The sequence below is a fragment of the Macaca thibetana genome, chromosome 1, assembly GCF_024542745.1.
Source record: "Macaca thibetana thibetana isolate TM-01 chromosome 1, ASM2454274v1, whole genome shotgun sequence".
Taxonomy (NCBI): Eukaryota; Metazoa; Chordata; class Mammalia; order Primates; family Cercopithecidae; genus Macaca; species Macaca thibetana.
The window spans coordinates 2,945,719-2,962,162 of NC_065578.1; the positions used below are offsets into that span (position 1 = coordinate 2,945,719).

Below are 16,444 nucleotides of genomic sequence, written 5' to 3' on the forward strand. Positions count from 1 at the left end.
CTGTGGAGATGACTCTTGTGGCCACAGATCCCTTCCACGTGGCCTCCCAGTGGCTCGTGACGCACCTGGGCGCCCTTCTCAGTCAGGTAACTCTTAAGCTCGTCCCAGCAGCCCTCCTAGCCTTGAGAGACCCCATCACGTCTTCTCCCTGCCCCTCAGACTCTCCAGCACCACTGCAGTCTCCGTCGACACTGAAAACCGCAGAGGACACACCATCTCAGTGTGAGGGTGCTGAGGGGACTCCCTGAGACTTTCAGGCTTGAGAGGAACAGGAACAAGTTGGTCGCTCTATAGATGGCACTTAAATGATGCATTATAAAGAAGAATACTGTCTACTACACTTATAGAAAAATCAATTTTACATGCTAGTAATTTCTCTCAAACTCAACCACTGACTGTGGAAAACACATGCAGCAGTGTGATTCTAGTTCCACAGACACCCACCCTGCCCCCCAAAAGAGCACAGGTTTATTCCTATTATCATTATTTTTAGACAGGGTCTCACTCTGTTGCCTAGGCTGTAAGTGGTGCAAATATAACTCATTGCAGCCTTGGGCTCCTGGGTACAAGCCATCCTCCTGCCCCAGCCTCCTGAGTAGCTGGGATTACAGGTGCTCACCACCATGTCTGGCTAAGTTTTTTTTTTAAAGTTTTAGTAGAGATGAGGTCTCACTATGTTGCCCAGGCTGGTCTTGAACTTCTGAAATCAAGTGATCCTGCTGTCTCAGCCTCCCAAAGTGCTGTGATTACAGGATTGAGTCACTGTGGCCAAGAGTATGATTTTAGAACCAGAAAAGGTCTTAATATGTAAATTCTGAAAGTTCTGGAGATGGATGGTGGTGATGATTGCACAACAATGTGAGAGCACCCCATGCCACCGCAGTGTGCACTTAAAATGCTAAGATTTACACTCTGCGTATTTCACCCCAATAATTTAAAAAGAGAAAAAACCATCCCATCCCGTCATTCTCCTGGGAGAGGCCTTCACCAGGCCGTGTGTGGAGGCGCAGGCCTGTACTGGCCTCGAGGTCCCAGCATACCATGGCCCCTAGCACCCTGCAGCAGGGACCCACTGCCTGGGTCTTTCTCCCTTGTCTGCTCCTCCCGGGAGCCCCAGCTCCATGAGGGCGGGACTTTGCTTTGCTGCCTGTTGTATTTCCACAGCCAGATGGTGCCTGGCACAGAGAGGCCTCCATAAACACTGAGCCAATGAGCAGGAGCTGCAGGCTCTCAGGACAGCTGTGTGGAGGCTGTGCAGCCCGTCAGCACAGGCGACCCCGGGACAGACAGTGCTGTGCAGCCCGTCAGCACAGGCGACCCCGGGACAGACAGTGCTGTGCAGCCCGTCAGCACAGGCGACCCCGGGACAGACAGTGCTGTGCAGCCCGTCAGCACAGGAGACCCCGGGACAGACAGTGCTGTGCAGCCCGTCAGCACAGGCGACCCCGGGACAGACAGTGCTGTGCAGCCCGTCAGCACAGGCAACCCCGGGACAGACAGTGCTGCGAACAACAGCTCCTGGACGGCTGCTACCTCAGAGGCCACTGCCACCAGGTCCTAGGCTGTGGTGAGGGAGGTGGGAGGCAGGCGCCTGGCAATGGGCTTAGTATGTGCTAGCTCATGGCTGGAGGAAAGCCCTTCAGTTTGTGACATCCGTGTCTTTTGTTTGTGTACTAATCACAATGAGTGTGTGCTGAGCCACCGAGGGTCACTGAGCACACAAAAGTCGTCCACACCACGATGCGGACCTGAGCCAGAGGCTCACCCCCCATCCCAAGGTCTGCCTGCCTCCTTCTGCCTCTTGTGTCTTTTTCTGATTGTGACTCTGACGTTCCAACATTTGGTGGAAATGTCACTGTGACTTTTCGCCATAGGAAGTTCAGCATATATTCAGCCACATTTGATCTTTTTTCCCCCATTTGTACCCATTTCTTCTTTTAAAAATCTGTGGGAAGAACACTTGACATGAGCTCTGCCCTCTGAGCAGCTCTGGGTGAGCTGTGCAGCCGAGTGGGCTGCAGGCCTGAGGTGCCAGCAGGTCCCAGATCTCATCCACCTGGCATGGCTGAAACCTCAGGTCTGCGGAACGGAAACTCCCTGTGTTCTGCCGCCTCTTATTTCTTCTTTTAAAGGAAATTTTCTAACAGCTGAAGGAAACTTCATCATAAAATTAGTGTTACGAAGCTAATTCATATCCCAGAAGCAGGGAGGTTGAAGAGGAACACATTTATATTCAACCAAATATTTGTTCCCAGTACACATAACACCCCCATAGGCTTAAAGAGTAAGGGTTCATGGAAACAGAATGTTTACCTGGAACCTTCCCTTTTTAATGCGCTGAAGCAGACCTTTATAGTCAAGCTGATTTTTCTCCTTTGTCTCTGAAGGTGGCTGGAGAGCTGTGGAGGAGAGCAGCTCTGTGCCCACAGCCCCTGGTCCCTGCCTAAACCTATGCAGCAGCTCACATCAATTCTGACAGAGGATGGAGGGGCAGCAGGAGTATCTGCCACCCAATTCCACCTCTCCATGGAGGGCTTCTGTCATCTACCCCAAAACTAACCTAAAAAAACAGAAGGAATCAAGACGCTCATTTGCATAATTCCATGAAAAGTAAGTCAAGTATGATGTGATCTATACAGCAAAATACATTGCAGCTAAAAGCACACAGGTGAAAGACGTGTTTACTTCCAACCTGAACTTCAGCCTGAATGTCTTTCAGTGCTGCCAGCTGCCCTTGTAAAGCTTTAATTTCTTCTTTCTTTTGTTTTTCTGCTTCTTCTGTAGCCGCTTTTCTCCGTGCCTGGTGAGAAAATTATTTTTCCATTAGAATAGCTTGTTAGGGTAATCTCAGAAACTGGGAGACAAACTATGGCATATCAACTATATTTCTTATAAATTATAATATTCACTAAGACGAATAACAAGTTAGAAGCAAATCTTTTCCATTGATTTCGTCGGTGTTTATTGATAGATAAACCCGCCATGTTCTCATGGCTATCATTATTCCGTTTGCAGCCTGGGAACCTGAGGTTCTCACTGGCAGAAAGTGGAGGAGCCAGGATCCGAATGCAGGAACCTGTTCTTAGCCAGTAGGCCTGAGCTTCCCATACACATGGCTCCTTCAAATTATGTATTTACTTATTTATGTACCAAGTAACTTCTTCAATATAGGATGAGGTCTTAACTTCACCACAGTTAACTCACCCTCATCTCAGCATCTGTAGGTCTGCCATCTATTTTAGCAAATCCCTCAAAAATTGTTTTGTAGAGAATGTTCTTGCGTGTGTTGCTGTCATCCGGCGGAAGGTACTCCAGAATGGAAGCCTGGTGCTGTCTGTACATGTCCAGAATAATTCTAACTGCCGTCTCGCGGACCTCATACACTCTATGCTCCAGGGAACTCACTGAAAACTAAAGTTGGGAGGGGCTCTTGTTACTGATTCTGAAAATAAAATTAATTTCTTTTAGCATACAAAAAAGGTACATTATAAACATTTGAAAAATAAAGAAATGAGAAAACATCCATATTAAGTATTATGAGGTACTTCAAACCTAAAACCTCACGGATCTACCGTCTCGGTGTAAGCTGTGTTATACTTTCATTACGCTTGTTTTGGATCTTTGTAAGAAACAGAACGCTGTGGCTATAGTGTAATTCCATCCCCACCATGCGTCTCCGGGGCCCATGGTTTCTCATCCTCTTTGGAGGTGTGCGCTTCTGTGTAGCCGATGTGCAGTTTCAGGTTTTGGGATTTGCGATCCAAACCAGTAAATGTAATGGAAGTATTCCAGAGTCCGAAAACAATCTGAAATCCTAAACACTTATGGTCTTAAGCATTTCAGATCAGGGGCTTCAACCTGTGCCTGATATTCTCCATTACGCTGCTGTTATTGTCTCTTAAAGACAAAGAAATGTTTTTTATGATTTGTTTCTCTCCATGGATAAAGATCTGTACACACCATGTACCATTAGACAGCAGGACGCGTGTGGGGGCCCCCATTTGTTGGATGAAATGCTGTTTTTCTGAAATCAGTCTCACTCATTCCTTCAACAAACGTTGATGAGACCCTTGCCATGCTCCAGGCACTGTGGTGAGTGCCAGGCCAGGTGGTGTGTCACACACGAGGTCCACTTACCTTCATCACGTTGTCAATGGTGAAGCCCGAGCTCCCAGTGCCCAGGTCTTTCAGCAGCCGGGCAAGGAGGCCCATCTGACTCATTGCCAGGTGAACTGAAGAGTTTGTTTTCAATGGCTGCACCAGGTAGGATGGAATAATTTGGAGAGACTTAACTTCTTTAAACAAGGCCATTTCCTAAGAAAGCCAACGTAATTTGTTAATTTTTACTGGAAAATGCTGGAGGCAGTTTAGTACAATGCAGCATGATCTTAAACTAAACATTGAAGGAAAAAATAGGGAAATACAGAATGATAGTGACAAAGAGCAATAAGAGCACCAATCTGTAAGCTTGTATTTCTATTTAAAACATAACAACGATTAGAAATGAAAACCTGAGTCACAGGAAATAAAACCATGAAGAATAAAACAATTTTATGTGTAATGAAAGCTCTTCAGAAGCGTAATTGAAAACTTGAAGGTTTCTGTTCTCAGTACTCTTCAGCTTCAAGGAAGAGGTTTTCTCATTTCTAAAATTCTAAAAGAAATTATAGTTGTTGCTAGAATCATTGTTATTTTAGTATTTATTAAATGTCAGCCAAGAGTGTATGATTCTGCAGTGATATGGTTACTAGTGGATTAAGACGGAAAAAAATGTAAGTACCATTACATATTTTAATGTCCCTAAACAAACAAGTCTTTATGTAATTAAGATATTTATCACTTTATTAACCAGAGACAGAGAAAAAAATAAGATGTTGAAGCGTTAAGTTGCAATCAGAAATAAACCTGTTTCCAATAGGTCTGTAGGTCCTATCATCTAAAATAATCTCTCATCTTGCTGGCCCAATTCACTCTGTATTTGGGCCTGTGAGTGACTCTGTATAAATCTAAAAGCTAAGAGAAGAAGAGCATTCTCCAGGGAAGTCTGGACAGTAAACTCCTTAATGACAAACAGATGCTGGGAGTGTGTATTTAGTCTGCTAACCAGCACACTGGTGCACAATAATTGTAACCCTCAACAGATTGCCTTAAGGTTATCTGAAATAGAACATTTTAGCACCACCAAACTGCTCAGAAATTAATGCGGCTTAAAAACAATTAAATGAAGCAATAACATGTGCTCATCTGCAACATATCTTTTTAAAGATGAGCCTCCCCACCCCCAAATTCTAGCTGTCTTAACCAGGAGTGTATTGTAGCACATTAGCATGACAGCATTTATTCTTACTTTTTATTAGCATTTGTTTTCCTTATTTACTCTGAAAATTTAGGTTTATTAAATGAAACTAGATCTGTGGTTACTCATATTTTAGAGAAATGACCCCTTTGGATTCTTTTGAGACACAGTCTTGCTCTGTCACCAAGGCTAGAGTGCAGTGGCGAGATCACAGCTCACTGTAGCCTCAACCACCTGGGCTCAAGCCTCTCACCTCGGCCCTCTGAGTAGATGGGACGACAGGGCTGCATCACCATACCCGGCTAATTTTTGTGTTTTTTGCAGAGACAGAGTCTCACTATGTTTGCCAGGCTGGTCTCAAACTCCTGGGCCCAATTGATCTGCCCACCTTGGTCTCCCAAAGTGCTGGGATTATGGGCATGAGCCACCCTGCCTGGCCTGGATTCTTTTTTTTTTTGAGATGAAGTCTTGCTCTGTCGCCCAGGCTGGAGTGCAGTGGTGCGATCTTGGCTCACTGCAAACTCCACCTTCCGGGTTCGAGCAATTCTCCTGCCTCAGCCTCCCAAGTAGCTGGGACAACAGGCATGTGCCACCACACCTGGCTAATTTTTGTATTCTTAGTAGAGAAGGGGTTTCACCAGGTTGGCTAGGATAGTCTTGATCTCCTGACCTCGTGATCCACCCGCCTCAGCTTCCCAAAGTGCTGGGACTACAGGCATGAGCCCCCTCGCCCAGCCTGGCCTGGATTCTTTTTTAAGAAGGATCTGCACATCACAAAATTTTGTGTAAAACTTAATTCATAAGCTTTCTTAAGCCCAAAGGGAGAGTCTTAAGAACTCCTAGACTAGATGAATTCATTAGCTAGTTTAAAGACAGCAAAACATATTTTCACATTATGGTATATAACTGTGTGCCCCCAAATTCATACATTTATCTCTATCTCAATATTTCCCATAATATCTAGCCTAGAGGAGGCACGTTTGGTGAAAGAATGAAAATATTTCGATTAAGACAGTTGTATCTTTTATTTCTTTACCCTCAGATTTTCTATTTTTATATCATTTTCCGCTTTTATTTATTTAAAAAATTAATGGCATATGTTGGATAAAAGAAATGTTAGAAAAACCCAACTGTAGATTTTAACTGAAGTTTATGTCTAAGACAAAACTGACCTTTTAGAGCATAAGTAAAGTGTGATGGCAAATCCCTGAGAATAATGTTAACTGAGTAGAGACAGAATCTTGTAAGGTGTTAAGAAAGCCAGAGAGCGGCCGGGCGCGGTGGCTCAAGCCTGTAATCCCAGCACTTTGGGAGGCCGAGGCGGGCGGATCACAAGGTCAGGAGATCGAGACCACAGTGAAACCCCGTCTCTACTAAAAATACAAAAAATTAGCCGGGCGCGGTGGCGGGCGCCTGTAGTCCCAGCTACTCAGGAGGCTGAGGCAGGAGAATGGCGGGAACCCGGGAGGCGGAGCTTGCAGTGAGCCGAGATCGCGCCACTGCACTCCAGCCTGGGCAACAGCGTGAGACTCCGTCTCAAAAAGAAAAAAAAAAAAAAAAAAAAAAAAAAAAAAAAAAAAAAAAAAGCCAGAGAGCTACACGAATATGTTTATCATCTATGGTTTCAAATGCTGTGGTGAAGTTCAGACCTGAATAAAATTTGCAGCTGTCACACGGAGGCGGGCAGAAGAATCTCCAGTTCTGGTGAGCAAAACGGGAATGGTCCTCTCCACACAGTGAGCTGTTTCAAGTTTACTCAGTTTATGTTTAGGAATATATTGTGTAATGATCATTTTCAACAATTTCAAAGAAGCCTGAAAGACCTAAGAGAAAAGGGATAAACACAGATGAGTTACTACAGTGGAATTCTACCAAGAGAAAACATAGAATCTACTATCAGTAATACATATGAACATTATATTGAAAATGACGTCTCGTCTGAAAGGCTGAAAATGGCAAACTAAAAACTGCTTTCTAAACACAGTACCTTGCATATAGAGGACATATGCTCTTATTTCACTCTGTCATAAATCACTCCCCATCTTCCCTTCATACCAAGTATCTAACAGCCCTGCTTCAACGGGTAAGCCCAAATCTTCCCTTCACACCAAGTATCTAACAGCCCTGCTTCAATGGGTAAGCCCAACTGTGCAATGTCCATTCTTAAGGCCCACTCAGCATTAGAAAAACACTAACTCTCAACCTCATCAGGTTTCATGCAAAGTGAGAACACAAACTGAAGATGTGGTAGCACTGAACCAGGCCTCCACAAACACCTGGCTTTGCAGAACATGTTGCTCGAGACCAGAGATAATGACCCAAGCAAAGGCAGATTTCCCAGACCCTTCATGTAAGATCAGTTGCACAATATAGCTCTTGCTAGAGAACCTCATTTCTTAGTGATTCTATCGAGTTACAGTTGGTGACCATGTCAATGACCAACTGGTCCTCTCTCAAGCTGCTCTGGTCTTCTGTGGTACGGCACATGATCTCATCCACGGATACTGGAGCCAGCACCAGCTGAGGGCACTCACGGAGGTCACAATGTCCTTTATGGCTCTTCTAATGAGAAAGATGGATGCTCTGAGTGTGTTCTTTAAGTCTTCTTTTGGGGTTCCAACAGGCATTTCCATCAACTTCTTATACAAGGCAAGCAGTGCATCCTCTCGGTAGGACCATGTCTTAGAATAGGCCCCAGCAACCTGCCACAAAACAGGCAGCATTTGCATGACATCACACAACCATCCTCCAATACTACACAACTTGAAGGCTTTGTTTTTTTTTTTTAAAGTAAGATGATTCATTTCTAATAACAGAACTTTCATAAACTGATTAATTTCTAGTAACAGAACTTTTACAAATAAATACGCATATTTAGAGAAATAATTTTTTCTGATAAGGAAATTTAAGACGTTAAAATATAAAACGTATTAAATGCTCCAAGGGAAATATATATATATTTTTTGAGACGGAGTCTTGCTCTGTGGCCCAGGGTGGAGTGCAGTGGTGCCATCTCAGCTCACTGCAAGCTCCGCCTCCCAGGTTCACACCATTCTCCTGCCTTAGCCTCCCGAGTAGCTGGGACTACAGGGGCCTGCCACCACGCCCAGCTAAATTTTGTATTTTAGTAGAGACGGGTTTCACCGTGTTAGCCAGGATGGTCTCAATCTCCCGACCTCATGATCCGCCCGCCTTGGCCTCCCAAAGTGCTGGGATTACAGGCGTGAGCCACTGCGCCTGGCCTCCAAGGGAAATATTTTAAAGCTCAGAATGAGGTGAAAATCCTACTCATTTCTCTTTTTTATTTTGAGACAGAGTCTCACTCTGTCGCTGGAGTGCAGTGGTGCGATCTCGGCTCACTGCAACCTCCGTCTTCCTGCGGGTTCAAGCAATTCTCCTGCCTCAGCCTCCTGAGTAGCTGGGATTATAGGCGCCTGCCACCATGCCTGGCCAATTTTTGTATTTTTAGTAGAGATGGGGTTTCACCATCTTGGCCAAACTGGTCTTGAACTCCTGACCTCATGATCCACCCGCCGCAGCCTCCCAAAGTGCCAGGATTATAGGTGTGAGCCACTAAGCCTGGCCAACACTACTCATTTCTATAAGGAGATACTTCCATCTTTTGCTATGCCATCATTTTGTGCTGGAATTAGCTGGTGTTCAGAAGACAGCAGGTGTTTAATACAAACTCCATGAATGCCAGAAGGACACCCAGGGTGAAATGAGTACTCATTGATACATCTTAGCTCATGTTTTTGCTGTTTCACATAATTCATAATTTACAGAAGGGCCAGGCACAGTGGCTAATGTGTAATCCCAGCACTTTGGGAGGCCAAGGCCAGGAGTTCAAGGCTACAGTGAGTTATGATCATGCCACTGTACTCCACCCTGGGTGACAGAGCGACACTGTTTCTTAAAAAAAAAAAAAAAAAGTTAACAAAAGACTTTCCAATCCAGCGAGAACAAAGGGAAGTCAACAATATTACAAATGCAAAGCCCTGGGCATTTTCCCTTCTTCATGCGTAAGTACACAGAGGTGGGCATGCCATATAGCCTTCCCTCCCCTCTGTCCCCCACTGTTTTTTTTTTTTTTTTACCAAGGTTTCTCCCAAGACATCGATGGCAGAGCTGGCTTCTCTCAAGGCCTTCTCGGTTAAGGGCTCTGGCTCCCCTGACAAGCCTCCCCTCCGAGCATCGCTGATGTCTGCATCACTCATTTCCGGCTCCACCACTGCCTCCCCATGATGCTTACGAATAGCTGGAAGAGGCCGCTCATCATAGGGCAGGGACTCTGCCTGCAGTAAGCGAAGGAGAGAGGAAAGTGCTGGGGAGCTCCATGGGTCGCATTCTCCAAGGCACCTCTCACGGGCAGGCTCACTGCGCTTACTTACCTGATCTGCAAGATGTTATTTTGCTAAATATCAGTATCATCAGATTAGAATAATTTATACAACAAAGAAGATGTAATTGAAAAGATTAGATGAGGCTTTCTGTTCCTTTCTAAACTTATTACAGACCTAATAAAAGCAAGGTAGATTCCGCCTCGATGGAGACTACTAAAGTAAAGGCTATTACATCTTTTTTTCTGACAAGATCTCTGATATATCCTTAGTTTATTGCTTAGAAATAAGCATCAAGCCTGATTTTAACAAACATGCTCACGAGGTGTCATCAGGTCTATTGCTTATGTGGCTATGTTCTCACTCAGCACTATGGCTCCTAGAATGGAACAGAGGTGGGTCTGGCTGGGGTGCACTCATGCACTCCATGCACGGGAACAGCACCTGGCATAACACAGGTCCTCTACAAATATCCAAATAAAGTGAACGCCAATCTGAAACAGAATTACCTACATTGATCTTTGGATGAGGATCTGTGGCAGGGAGTAACTGGTCTACTGCAGAATGCTGAGGAGAAATAGTTAGAGAATATGATGAAGGCTTTTCCTGAAGGAAAGGTTCTGCAAACTGGTTTTCTGTTCCTCTTTCTTCCAGTTGTGGTAGTGAGGGCATTGGCTTTTGGTGGCGAGGACTGCCAGAACGAGTGAGGGGCCGGAGGGGCAAATCAAGAGGTCTTCGCATCTAGGGAACAAAAAGGGACATTTAATTTCAAATGCCACTGCCACGACAGACGTATCCATCTCATTCCTCCAGATGAATAAGACTTTAGAAAGCTGTGCTGGAAGAGGCTCCTTGGCACAAAGAAAAGTTTCAAAACCAAAGAGAAACTTCCACAGAGTGAAATCTCCTTGAAAGCCCCACACAATCAAGCTGCACTCATCTCAGTTGTCTCTCCACATTTCCGTGTGGACTACAAAAGTGACACACACACCCAAAATGCTAGTGAAGGAATGAACATTTGTGCATGGAGATGTCCACACATATGTGCCCCTGAAGGAGCACGGTGGTGTGGAGAAAGCACCTGGGCTGGACCCAAGTGGACTTCTATTCAGAATCTGGCACTGCTATTCACTGTGTGTACAAAGGAAAGTGATGTTGTGTAACCCAACAAGTAAAGCTGACTGCACAGTTGCTGCACACTGGGCATGGTACTGAATGTTTTGGACAGGCAGGCTCATTAATGCTTACTCTTTTTACTCCCACTTGAAAGCTGATGGAAAACTGAGGCATAAAGCTGATAAGAATTAGTTTGTGATCACAGAGCTGGAATGGTGGTGCCCGGATTTGAACCCAGGCAATCCAGCTCCAGAGTGTGCTCTCTCTTTTTTTAGAGACAAGGTCTTGCTCTGTCACCAAGGCTGAAGTGCAGTGGCACGATCGTAGCTCACTGCAGCCTTGAACTTCTGGGCCCAGGTGATCCTCCGTTCTCACTCTCCTGAGTAGCTAGGACTACAGGTGTGTGCCACCAGGCCTGGCTATTATTTATTTTTTGTAGAGACAGGGTCTCTCTATGTGGCCCAGGCTGGTCTAACAATCCTCCTGGGCTCAAACAATCCTCCAGCCTTGGCCTCCCAAAGTGATGGGATTACAGGCATGAGCCACCATGCCTGGCCTTGAGAGTGTGCACTCTCAACTACTATTCTGTATCTCAGGACCTTCGTTTCCTAATCTGTCATGTGGGCTGAATGCCCCATCTGCATGAGTTCTAAAATCAGAGGCAGAGCACCTTATGGGAAACATGTTCTCAATACACTGAAGCTGTTAGTACTTCGCTCTCACTTGATCCTCACAACACCGAGGGGTCAGTGGGGCAGGGTCATCACTGCCTTTTCCAAATAAGGAAGCAGTTGGAGAGATGAAGGGATGCAGCGGAAAAGCAGCAGGGCCTCGGTTTTCCTGACCCTGGCTCGTTCCCTTTCCCACGACTGTGAGCCTCCTGAAAGAACATGCTGAGGCAAAGCCTCCCTGACGTAGGCACAGAGCTGAGTCCATCTATGATAACTGTCCCCTGAGCACTGCAGAGTGTTTTACACTACACTTCAAAGGTATCTATCCACCTTTGTGAACCACACAGTTGACTCTCTGTTCTCCTAGGCTTTCCTCCACCCCGTCCAGGCTCCTGCACCCACCAGCTCGGCATCCAGGAGGCTGTGCAGCTCCAGCTGCTCGTACACCTCAGCGCGATACTGCTCCATCTGCTGCTTCTTCTCCTTGGCGAGATCATAGTCTTCCTTCTCCACGGCACAGCGTTTCTCCACCTCATACCTCCCAAGGCGCTCACCAACCTGAAGCACAAAATGTTTGCTTTTTGTTTCAAATTTGGATCAACTCACATCAAATGCAAAGCTAATTTTTAAGAGTCATGCTTGAACCATCTTGTGAGGAGAGGGAGCGAGCACAGGGAAAAGGAAGGAATGGGCCACACTCATAGCAAAGTTCTGGCTGCTGTTGCTGTACTGGCATCTAATAAGCCCATGGGTTCGTCATGACTTTCGGGATAGCTGGTTTTCCTATTTCCCCACTGTGTTCGGGGTCTTAGTAACGAGGCGGCTGACCCTGGCACCTGAACATGAGTCTGAAGAGGTAAAGCTTCTGCTTCCATTTACATTTTTAAAGTGCTTATCTGTCTCCATAACTTTATTTTGCTGAGATCTCTGAACTCACACTAACTTCACAGCTTTTAGTAACCGGTTTCTTTTACCATGTAGTTATTCTAAGTATACATAAAACCTATTACAGTCATAAATTAGGAACTGTTTTCTCCAAAAGCCATACCTTTTGCAAATCAGCAATAGCTTGTTTTAGTTTCTTGGCATAATCATAGCGTTCCTTTTGGACGGCTTCCCGTTTTCTTTCATCTAATTTTCGTATAATCTGTGCAACTTCTGGATCTTGGTACATATCAAAAGCTAAGTCATCTAGCGGAGAAATATAGTCAGATCTCCTAAGGGAAGAAATGTATATTTTAGAGATAATGTCAAGCCCTAGGAGTTCCGTGCTGAAGATGCACAGTTGAGAAAATGCCCCTCCCTACCGTGCCCCATCATGGTTCACAGAGCATTTCCTGCAGGAGAAAATGGGTCTCAGAGAAGTAACGGGCCTCAGGTCACAGAGCTCCTAATTGCAAGCAGGTCTTTCTGACTCCAAAGCTCATGCTCTTGACCATGAACCAAACTGCACTTCAGGGCATCTGAGCCTTCAGTGCATTTGCTCAGAGTGCAGACTTTGGGCCTCACCTCGTTGTGGGCCCTGGGAATAGGACGGTGAATGTGAATCAACTGCAGAACAAGGAGAAAAACAAAAATGAAACCAAAAACAAATGGATGACCAGGTCCCACCCTAAGAAATGTGACTAGCGGGCCCAAAATGGAGTCCAGGCACCGTATTTTATAACACCACAGTATTTTTTCTTTCTTTTCTTTTTTTTTGGAGGCAGAGTCTCACTCTGTTGCTTAGGCTGGAGTGCAGTGGCGCAATCTCGGCTCACTGCAACCTCCACCTCCTGGGTTCAGGCGATTCTCCTGCTTCAGCCTCCTGAGTAGCTAGGATTACAGGTGTGTGCCACCACACCTGGCTAATTTTTGTATTTTTAGGAGAGACACATTTTCATCATGTTGGCCAGGCTGGTCTCAAACTCCTGACCTCAAGTGATCCACCAGTCTCAGCCTCCCAAAGTGCTGGGATTATAGGTGTAAGCCACTGCGCCCAGCCTGTATTTTTTTCTTTGAGACAGAGTCCTGTTCTGTTGACCAGGCTGGAGTGCAGTGGCATGATCTTGGGCTCACTGCAACCTCTGTCTCCTGGGTTCAATCTATTCTCATGCCCCAGCCTCCCAAATAGCTGGGACTACAGGCGTGTGCCACCACGCCTGGCTAATTTTTTGTATTTTTAATAGAGATGGAGTTTCGCCATGTTAGCCAGGTTGGTCTTGAACTCCTGACATCAGGTGATCCACCCATCTCGGACTCCCAAAGTGCTGAGATTACAGGTGTGAGCCACTGTACCCAGCCAACATCACAGTATTTTTGATGAACATGATAGGTTAAGAATTGCTACCACTGAGGTTTTACTCAAAGGGTTAAGTTGTATGGTGTCAACCACTATGTCCTAGAGGAGATCAGAAACATTCCTTCAGCAATAAGCGATCTTTTGTAGCCACCTGAATAACTCATTTCTGATTAAATATGACCTCTATTCCTCCTTTTGAGCTCTAGGTAGGGTCTAGAATGTAAACAATAAAGCTAGTCTCACCAAGCAATAAAACCTTACTAGAGGACAAGGATTGAAGTGTCCCAGCTGCTGTATCAAACCCATTAAACAAGCCAGCTGCTTACGGTGACTTGAACATCCTTCGAGACAGGTACGTTTTAAGGAAAACATTTGTCATAAAAGTGTAGTTGGTGAATCTGTATTATAATGAATTCAAGTGGGGTATGGGAATAGGCCCCCTTTAAGTACTCACAGCCCCCGCTGGCATCTCCCCACCCTTGAGGTCACGGTATTTTGCTCACAGCAGCACCACAGGCTGGTGGCTGGGACGGCACCAGCAGCTCTGAACTGTATCTGATCCCAGGGATGACTAAACGGCGAAACATTTTGGGGTGTCTACAAGATCACATTAACTATTTTTAGTGTAACACATATGACACTCTAAGTCACGTTGCCTTGCTGTCCCAGAGATGAACACAAAGACTTCATTTGATTGTAAAAATCCTTCAAAGCAAACATCACGTCCTGTGGCACCCAGTCCCAGCTCCTGTTGATTCAGCAGCAGCATGGGGTGCCGTCTACCCACTTCGGTAGAGAACCCCCAGTGGCAATGACCGGATTCCACGTCCGGCACAGGCCCGCACATGCCAGTTACCCAGCTTTTCCCAGCCCTTGCACTTAGCCTTCATAAAACCCCGGGCGTGGGGCAGGACAGGCAAACCACAGCCTGCCATCCCACCCGGCTAATTGGATTAAGGCAACAGATTTAAAGTCTAAATCAAAATGACAGAAAGCAGCTTTATTGGAGATACTGAGACACTAAAGACTTAATCAGTTTGGTTGTTCCTGCCCTGCTGCACTTGCTTCAGTAAGGGCAGAGTCCCAGCCGTGGTCCTTGTGGCGAGGCTGGCAGGAGGGAGGCAGCCATCCACTCTCAGCGCTCATTCCCCACAGTGCTTCCAATCCCCAGCTTGAAGGATGGGAAGAGTACTGTGATTTTTCTATTAGGCAAAGGAGGCATCTGAGGGAGAGACTGAGAGGCTGCTGTTATTTTTTTTATAGACATTATATGAATAGCCTCTACTCTCTAAGCACTCCACACTCACAAGTGTCTGTGACAGCTCTGGTCTGCACCAGGCCTGTGGGGAAGTGGGGTAGCCTCTGCAGGAGGGAAGGCTCGCTGTCCACCAGTGCACACTCAGCAAATCGCACGTGGCTCCTGAGCAACTGCAGAGAAAATCTGATCCACATTGTGTACAAATAGAAGAGCCTGGATCAAGAATTAAATCACTTTATGCGAGCAGTCTGTATGCGGGTAAAAGTGAAATTACACCAAACGTTGCGGACAAATTTGAAATTTCTATTAAAGTTTAAAAAGTTGATCTTTATTGGGAAGCTGCTGTCAGAGAAGAACCAAGGATTATTTGGGATTCCTCTTTATTTTTAAAAAACTTTTTTTTTTTTTTTTTTGAGATGGAGTCTTGCTCTGTCCCCCAGGCTGTAGTACAGTGGCATGACCTTGGCTCACTGCAACCTCCATCTCTCAGGTTCAAGGGATTCTCCTGCCTCAGCCTCTGGAGTAGCTGGGACTACAGGTGTGCACCACCATACTCAGCCAATTTTCGTGTTTTTAGTAGAGAAGGAGTTTTACCATGTTGGCCGGGCTGGTCTTGAATTCCTGACCTCAAGTGATCCGCCCACCTCGGCCTCCCAAAGTGCTGGGATTACAGGTGTGCACCACCATGCCTGGCCTAAAAAACATTTCAATTCCTCTTTTGTCTCATTGCGGCAACTATGCCAGCCCTTCCCTTCTTTTCTTTAGACCAGGCACCTCTGGAATGGAGTCCCCTCGTTGTCATCCACAGCAGGTAGGTGGCAAGGGAGCCACCGTCCCAAAGAGGTGCCCAGGACAGACAGGGTGACCGAGGATGGCGCAGTGGGGCCCTTTAGCTCTCCAAAGGTAGATTCACCCCCGGTCCTTACACTGCTAAAAAAAAGGGGAAGCGGCAACAGCAGCAGAAAAATATGTATACTTTTTTTTTTTTTGAGACAGGGTTTCACTGTCACCCAGGCTGATATACAGTGGCATGATTTCGGCTCAAGCAATCTTCCTGCCTCAGTTTCCTGAGTAGTTGAGACTACAAGCATGTGCCACCAGGCCCAGCTAATTTTTGTATTTTTAGTAGACATGGGGTTTTGCCATGTTACCCAGGCTGGTTTCAAACCCCTGATCTCAAGCAGTCCTCCTGCCTTGACCTCCCAAAGTAGTAAGATTACAGGCGTTAGCCACCACACCCAGCCTACAATTGTTAACATGAAGAACTTTCCCCGTATCCTTTTTTCTTTTTTTTCTTTTTAGCTAAACTTAGCAGTGAGAAAAAATATTTTTAATGGGTAGAGAGGGATTGGTAAAAATTGTGTTGTTAAAAACCTATGTGATACATAGTTTTCACTCCTCTAAACTTTTGAAGAGGCCGTAAGGTGATGTCTGTAGAACTGATAACCTAGGTCAATTAATATCTTTGATTTTTACCATGAA

The 16,444-nt window shown here is 45.7% G+C and overlaps 1 protein-coding gene across 2 annotated transcripts in view; it reads right to left on the reverse strand.

The window, feature by feature from the left end:
• CEP104 (centrosomal protein 104) overlaps positions 1-16,444 on the reverse strand; it is a 43,266-nt gene that overhangs the window by 13,572 nt on the left and 13,250 nt on the right. For both annotated transcript variants that reach the window (XM_050805812.1, XM_050805907.1), the window contains exons 7-15: positions 12,472-12,640; positions 11,826-11,981; positions 10,150-10,377; positions 9,394-9,591; positions 7,831-7,998; positions 6,946-7,119; positions 4,138-4,314; positions 3,205-3,411; positions 2,693-2,800 (exon numbers count right to left, since the gene is read on the reverse strand). In XM_050805812.1, the coding sequence (XP_050661769.1) occupies positions 2,693-2,800; positions 3,205-3,411; positions 4,138-4,314; positions 6,946-7,119; positions 7,831-7,998; positions 9,394-9,591; positions 10,150-10,377; positions 11,826-11,981; positions 12,472-12,640 (1,585 nt within the window). The remainder of the gene's footprint in view (positions 1-2,692; positions 2,801-3,204; positions 3,412-4,137; positions 4,315-6,945; positions 7,120-7,830; positions 7,999-9,393; positions 9,592-10,149; positions 10,378-11,825; positions 11,982-12,471; positions 12,641-16,444) is intronic.